The sequence below is a fragment of the Bos grunniens genome, chromosome 7 (genome assembly GCF_055505025.1).
Source record: "Bos grunniens cultivar Pamir isolate PY7600 chromosome 7, Bosgru_T2T1.0, whole genome shotgun sequence".
NCBI classification, from domain to species: domain Eukaryota; kingdom Metazoa; phylum Chordata; class Mammalia; order Artiodactyla; family Bovidae; genus Bos; species Bos grunniens.
Window position 1 is genome coordinate 43,328,855 of NC_141171.1, and position 7,413 is coordinate 43,336,267.

Genomic DNA, 7,413 nt, shown 5'->3' on the forward strand with positions numbered 1-7,413 from the left:
CGCCCCCCATTCCCTTTTATGTCCCACAGAAGGGGCTTCACCCTAAGCCCTGCACACACCAGCCACGTCCCACCTTGCTGGGGCTACGGGGACCCTGTAGGAGGGGGGCAATGTCCCCTTGGAAATGTGGAAGGCTGGAGGGCTGTGGCCACATTGCCCCCTGGCCCAGAGGACCTCAGCAGGGGGTGGGTGCTAGCCAGCTTCCCACACCTCTTGGAGGTGGGGCGGGACCCTGAGCCTGAGCTTGAAGCCCCTGCAGCCTTCTTGGGGTGTAGCTTTAAACCCCAAGCTTCCTGAGGCCCTGGAGTTGTAAGGAGGAAGTGGGGACGCCCAACTCAGGCGTGGGGCAACCCCAACGGCCTGCTGAATGAGACTATAAGAGGGGGTGGGCGGGTGGGCAAGGGGCACCGCTGGACCATGCCTGGAAGCTGCAGACGCCCTAGCCCCTCCCTGGCCCCAGTGCTGCTGGCCGTGCTGCTGGGTGGTGAGTGGGGTCCATGTCTGCCCAACTGTCCACCTGTCCCACACCCTCACCGCCCAGGTGGGGAGAGTGAGGCAGGCTTAGGCTCAGGATGGGGGCCTCAAGGGGAAGGTAGGAGGAAAGGAGGGGGAGGGTCTGTTTCCCCATCTGTGAAGTGGGCAAAACCTAGTACCTCCTGCCCAGGCAGGTGTCCTGGGGACACAGTGTAACCGGAATCCCCACACAGTGCCTGGCACACAGCAAGCGCTTAATACATGTGTGAAGGCACACCAATGAACATGTGACCGGATGAATGAGGCAGGTGTCATAGGAGGCCCCGGGTGAGGGGCCTCCACTCTCACCCCAAGGAGGCTGACTCATGCCTCAGCTTGTCCATCTCCTGGCCCCCAGGGCTGGGCACCGGGCCTCCCAGAGCCTCCAGGAGTAATGATGATGACCTCGGGGCTCTCCACCCAGCACTAACAGTCCCAGGCCAGGTCCCTTTCCCCCATCAGACCCCAGTCGGTGTTGCCATGGGACCCCCAATTTGCAGATAGGGAAACGCAGGCTCCGTGGGATTCCGGGCCAGGCAGCGACTCTGCCTCCTCCCCTGTCCCCTGTCTGGGTTCCCTGGAGGTGGGGAGGGGGCGTCAGAAGAGGCGACTGCCCCTGACCCCCGCGTCCCCAGGAGCAGCCCGGGCCGTGGAGATCGTGGGCGGGAGGGAAGCCCAGCCCCACTCGCGCCCCTACGTGGCGTCGCTGCAGCTGGCTTCCGGCAGCCACTTCTGCGGGGGGACCCTGGTGCACCCGAGCTTCGTGCTGACCGCCGCTCACTGCCTGAACAACTTGTGAGTGCGCCGGCGAGTGATGGGCCGGGGTCTGAGGGGGAGGACGGACCTGCTGTGGGGTCCAGGGTCCGGGGGGCGGAGGGCGGGCCTGCCCGAGGGTCCGAGTCGGGGTTGAGGCCCTGCTTGAGCTTCTCCTGGCCTCACCCTTCCATCCGTCCACCTGCCCAACCCTGTCATCCCGGACTAGGCGGGCACCTGCCCTGCCCGCTCCCCGCCCCGCCCGACGTGGCCCCCTGATGCCCCAGGAGGATGAGCTCAAGCCAGGGGCCCAACCCTCGGGGGCAAGATGCAGACGGGGTGGCGGGTCTCTTGGGGCAGCGGTGGGGAGTTCCCGAGGGGCTGCACCTTGGCCTCAGGACGGGAGTAGGGAGCACGGATAGGCTTAGCACGAACGCCCCGACCGTCAGGAACCCGCAGCGCGTGCGCGTGGTGCTGGGGGCCCACCGCCTGCAGACCCCCGAGCCCACCCAGCAGAGGCTCGGCATCAGTCGCCTGTTTGAGAACAACTACAACCCGCAGGAGAAGCTGAATGACGTGCTCCTGCTGCAGGTAGGTGGGCGGTGCCTGCGCTGTGCTCCACCCTCCAGTGCCTCTCGCTGCCAGCCGGAGGCCGAGCCAGGCACCAACTTCGGAGTATGCGGGGACCCCCCATCCCATCCCCACCCCCCTCATGGACTTTGCCCAGCGGTGTCCCCTACCCCCTCCCTGCACTGTTCCCAGATACCCTCACCTTTGGCTTCCCAGATAGCTCAGTGGATAAAGAATCACCCACCTGCAATGCAGGAGATGCAAGAAATGAGAGTTCAGTCCCTGGGTCTGGAAGATCCCCTGGAGGAGGGCATGGCAACCCACTCCAGTACTCTTGCCTGGAGAATCCCATGGATGGAGAAGCCTGGCGGGCTACAGTCCATGGGGTCACAAAGAGTTGGCATGACTGAAGCGACTGGACACCCACAGCTTTGGCACCAGCCTCCCCTCCTCAGGGAGGCCTCCCCTAGTCTGTCCCTGTGTCACCTGAGTGATGCCCCCCCACTCACTGTTCAGGATGAGGCTCTACTTCCCTTGACTGTGCCACTTGCCCTCCTCTTCTCAGCCCTTCCTGGCCCAAAGATCAGCTCCCAGAGCAGAGACGTAGTGTCCCTAGGTCTTAGCCAGGATCAAGCATACAGTTGGGTGACTTCCCTGGTGGTCGAGTGGCAAGACTCTGTGCTCCCAATGCAGGGGCCCTGGGTTCGATCCCTGGTCAGGGAACTAGATCCCATATGCCCTAACAAACAGTTCGCATGCTGCAACTAAGAAGACCCAACACAGTCAAATAAATAGTTAAAAAAAAAAGCATACAGTTGGTGCTCAATAAGTGCTTTGTATGTGAATGAACACCACAGTGACCAGTGCTACAAACAGGTGGCTCACGGCCTCAAGGAAGGTTAAACTGAGCCCTTGTGAGTTTGGAGGGTGATCAGGACAGCCTCCCTTGAGGAGGTGACCCTTGAGCCAGGCAGAGGGAACAGCATGTGCGAAAGCCAGGAGGAGGCACTTTGGGATAATGGTCTGTGGGTGGATGTGGGTCTGGAGGCAGGAGCTCACTGCCTCCCCACCCCCGCCCTCTGCCGTAGTTGGACCAGCCGGCCACCCTCAACACCCATGTAGCTGTGGCTCAGCTCCCCCAGCAGGCCCAGCCACTGCCCCATGGCACCCAGTGCCTGGCTATGGGCTGGGGCCGCCTGGGCACCCTCGAGCCGCTGCCCCAGGTCCTACAGGAGCTCAATGTCACCGTGGTCACCTTCCTGTGCCGGCCACAGAACGTGTGCACCTACGTGCCCCGACGCAGCGCTGGCATCTGCTTTGTAAGTATCGGCGGCTCTGGCGCAGGGACCGCAGGAACCGCCCCAGGAGGGAGGGTGGGAAGCGGGGACCCAGCTCTGCCTTCTCCTTCCTGAGCAGCTGCTGCACCTCCACCTCCCCATCTGGAAGGTGGGCACACAAAGGTGATGTGGCCTTTGTGGGTCTGGGGGCTCATCCATCCGGAAGCCCCTCGAGTGGGTGACCAACTCCCACTCTGTGGCCACACCCATCTCCCTGTCTCACTGGAGTGCCTTCAGTGAGAAGGGGGAGCATTTCACCCCTGCTCGGCCCCTTCCCCAGGCAGCCTCGTCTGGCTGCTGGCCTGGCCTGAGGGATGGAACAATCTGCCCCTCCACAGGGGGACTCCGGGGGCCCCTTAATCTGTAATGGGGTACTCCATGGCGTGGACTCCTTCGTGATCCGGGGATGTGCCACTGGCCAGTACCCCGACTTCTTTGCTCGCGTCTCCCTCTATGTGGACTGGATCAACTCCGTGCTGAGCAGCGTGGGGGGCAAGGACAGCCCCTGAGGCCCCCAGAACCCCTGCAGGCGCTGTGGACAGAGGCCTGTTTCTGTGTCTGTGCCCCCTCTCCCCCTCCCTGGCAGCCCCACCTGTGCCGTCAATAAAAGCTGAACCACCTCCCTGGCTCCTGTGTGTCCTTCCCAAGGGCGATGTCGGGGAGAGTGGGTCAGGTTCCTCAGTGTCTGGGTCCTGAAACCCCAAACTCGAGGTGGGGGTGAGAACAAAGGCCTGGAGGTCAGATGAGGGCCCAGGTCACCATGGATCCCACTCCCCAGATGCCCACAACCCTGCCTGTGTGACCCTGGGCAAGTGGCTGCCCCTCTCTGTGCCTCTGTTTCCTCATCTGGAAAATGGAGTCACCCCACACATTTCCAAGTGTCCAAGGAGCCCCACTCTGGCTCTGGGGGCTGGGGGTGTCCTGTCCAGTTCTGTGTGTATTAGTTAGTTGCTCAATCATGTCCGACTCTTTGTGAGTCCATGGACTGCAGTCTGCCAGGCTCCTCTGCCCACGAAATTCTCCAGGCAGGAATTCTGGAGTACGTAGCCATTCCCTTCTCCAGGGGATTCTCCTGACCCAGGGATCAAGCCCGGGACTCCTGCATTGCAGGCAGATTCTTTACTGTCTGAGCCACCAGGGAAGCCCTTTCATCAACATGGCCTCTTGACTAAGCCATCACAACCTGGGATACCCAGGGCCTGTGGGGCTCCTGAACAAGTCAGGGGCCAGTACAGGGCTATCAGGAAGGCTTCCTGGAGGAGGTGGCAATGCCTGAGCTGACTCCCAGTGGAGGAATAGGAACAAAAGAAGGGTTGTGCAGACAAGGCACAGACCCGGCAAGGGCCCTACATCAGAAGTAGCTTGGGGATGTGGGGAACAGCAAGGCCAGCTGAGTTGGGGAGGGAGAGCAGGTCAGGGAAGGGCAGGGCTGGAGCACACACGGCCACCAGATGACCTGGGGTCTAGAGGAGGAGCCTGAGGCAAGGCAGAGGTAGGGGTCACGGGCCAGCCATGGAGAGGGCAGGTGGCCATGGCAATGCAGCAACGGAGGCTCAGAGAGAGGAGCCAACCTGCTCTGGGCACACACCAGTGTTGGAAGGCAGCTCTTTGGTTATTGATTTACTCTGCTGCCACCTGGTGGAGGCACACAAATTCAAGCTGGAGCCAGAATCCCCTCAGGCCAGCTGCCTTTTTAACTGTTTCACAACTCAGCTGACCACCCCAGTGGAGGAGCTGAAGCTGGTTTGTAGCAGCAGCAGGAGCGAGCCTGCGCTGAGACCTGGGGCAAGGCCGGAATTCTGGGAAACCCCCGCTGATAAACGTCAGGGGAGGGCCGGGAATTCCCCCCCACAGCTCCCACAGGCTCACCGCAGGGAAGTGGTTTCTATAAAAAGCCCAGAGGGACCTCTCCCGCCACACTGGGGACAAATGAGGTTTGCTGGAGGGCATGTTGGACTGAGCCCATTGATGGGAACCGAAAGACCCAGAAAAAAACAGCCCCGGGTGTTTTCTATTTTCTATGAGCTCCAGCACATGAGTGTGCGTGTGGTGTGTGTGTGTGTGTGTGTGTGTATGTTTGATGAGTCAGAGGAAAGTTCTGCACAAAAAGGATTAGCTCCAAGGAGGGGAGGAGAGAACACAGGCCTGGGAGCTGGGGCTGACTTCTGGAGGTTGACAAGGCTGTTGACATTCAGGGGAGGACCAAGCCACAGGAATTATAAACAGGATGCCGCGGAGAAGCGACCCAGGGAGGGGGCTGGCCGGGAGAGCAGGGCGGCCCCCAACAACACAGGATCCCCTGGCCTCCAGAGCAGCATTGTCCTGTGAGATGCTCCACGTGGCATCACTACTCTGATGGGAACCAGAACACCCCCAAGAGAATCATCACCATACCCTCTGGGAGAGGGTTAATGGTTAACAAACCCTCAAGGACAGCACTTTCTTATCTAAGAACTTCACACAAGTTCATTCATTTAATCCGTGGGACAATCTCGTGAGATGGGAACCTACAGCTTCCATTTTACAGATGAGGAAACTGAGGCTTGGAGAGGGCCTGAAGTCACAGAGGGCAAGTCCCCTGGAGTCCACAAGTTTAGCCATCGTGACCTGCGAGGATGTAGCATGCAGGTGGTCCTCAAAAGATCTAACTTTGTTTAAGCCTCCTCCATTCTCCCCACCCCCTCTGGAAACTGGGTTATGTATACAGCAGGTGCTTACCAAGTGCTCTATGGTAGCTTTAACTCAACAAAGTGGGGAGCCTGCCAAGAGGGGAGAGGTGGGGGTTGACTTGCTTATGGCCACACACCAGGGGTGGGGGGATCCAGGGACAAACTGGATTCCCACCTTAGCTGGGCTCTGGGTGTCCCTGGGTGCCCCCGCCCACCTCTTCCTCAGATGGATCCGTTGGTTCCCGCCCCAAGGCTTGCTCCAAGCCAGGAGAACGTTGCTTCTTGCGACAGCCTTGGCTACGGCCGTTGCAGCTGGAGCAGCTGGGGTTGGGAGGTGGGTGGGGGGAGGGGGACGGGTGCCGTGGGGCTGGGGATTGGCCCTGGGGGACCCCATCTCCCTTGTCCAGCTTGAGCTCTTCCAAGGTCCATACCAAAGCTCTCAAACTTGGATGGAGATCCATGGTCCAACCTCCAGGCCCAGGAGGGAATTCTCTCCCCTGGCTCCGGCTGGAAGGGGTTTCAGAGTTCAGAGGGGCAATGGTGGGATGGGTTGGGAGGGGTTCCTTCCCAGAACCTCGGAGGGCCCCCAGAGATTGACCGAATCCCAGGTAGAAGTGAGTTCCCTGTTAGGAGCAGCAACCAAAGACCAGAGGTTGGAAATCCAGGCTCCCAGAGGGACATCCAAAGCCGAGGAAGTCAGCAAGCCCCCCTATAGCTGTGAATTTTGGGTTCAAAGCCCAGCTCCCCCAACCATGTCACTGGGCAGGTGGCTGATGTGGAGACCCCGCTATGCCTGCAAAATATTAGGACAGAGCTGGGTGCACATGATTGCTGTTATCAGAGAGCCCTGGTGAAACTGAGGCACGTGGCATCCCAAACAATTCCTTTGGGCCAGAGTGACCAGTATTCTTGCCTGGAGAATCCCATGGACAGAGAGGAGCCTGGCAGGCTACAGTCCATGGGGTTGCTAAGAGTCGGACACAACTGAGCGACCTAGCACGCATGCGTGCATGACCACATTTAGCAAAAATACAGGACGCCCTGCTAACTTTGAATGTCAGATAAACTAACTTTGAACATAACTACATGTAGGAAATATTGGCTTCCCTAGTGGCTCAGGTGGTAAAGAATTTGCCTGCAGTGCAGGAGACCTGGGTTCGATCCCTGACTCAGGAAGATCCCCTGGAGAAGGAAATGGCAACCCACTCCAGGATTATTGCCTGGAAAATTCCAAGGACAGAGGAGCCTGGGGGGGTACAGTCCATGGGATTGCAAAGAGTCGGACACAACTGTGCGACTAACTTTCACTTCACTTACATAGGACACCCTACTAACCTTCAATGTTGGATAAACTTTGTTCATAACTACATCCCATGCTCATATGTGGGATACACTTATGTTAAAAAGATGTCTATCTGACATTAGGGTTTAATCATGCACCCTGAGTTTGAACTGGTGACCCTCCTGGAGCCTCCTGGTCACTTGCACAGGTCCTTCCCCAACTGTTCTTCCCATCACCCAGTCAGCCGTCCCCCAGTCCCCGGGATGGGGAGAGGAAGTAGGGGCACCTG

The 7,413-nt window shown here is 59.4% G+C and overlaps 1 protein-coding gene across 1 annotated transcript; it reads left to right on the forward strand.

Annotated features, from left to right (window-relative positions):
- Positions 1-293: 293 nt before the first annotated feature.
- Positions 294-3,793, forward strand: PRTN3 (proteinase 3). Its single transcript, XM_086413512.1, has 5 exons — positions 294-484; positions 1,149-1,308; positions 1,716-1,857; positions 2,925-3,155; positions 3,512-3,793. The coding sequence occupies exons 1-5, from the start codon at positions 418-420 to the stop codon at positions 3,680-3,682; spliced, it is 771 nt and encodes a 256-aa protein (XP_086269638.1). The 5' UTR covers positions 294-417; the 3' UTR covers positions 3,683-3,793.
- The last annotated feature ends 3,620 nt before the right edge of the window (positions 3,794-7,413 follow it).

What these genes read in the sequence shown, in the direction of transcription:
- PRTN3 (XM_086413512.1), top strand. Translation starts at nt 418, where the DNA reads ATGCCTGGAAGCTGCAGACGCCCTAGCCCCTCCCTGGCCCCAGTGCTG. An exon ending in GCTCACTGCCTGAACAACTT is followed by an intron (nt 1,309 to 1,715) that starts GTGAGTGCGCCG and finishes CCCGACCGTCAG; the next exon opens with GAACCCGCAGCGCGTGCGCG. An exon ending in ATGACGTGCTCCTGCTGCAG is followed by an intron (nt 1,858 to 2,924) that starts GTAGGTGGGCGG and finishes CCTCTGCCGTAG; the next exon opens with TTGGACCAGCCGGCCACCCT.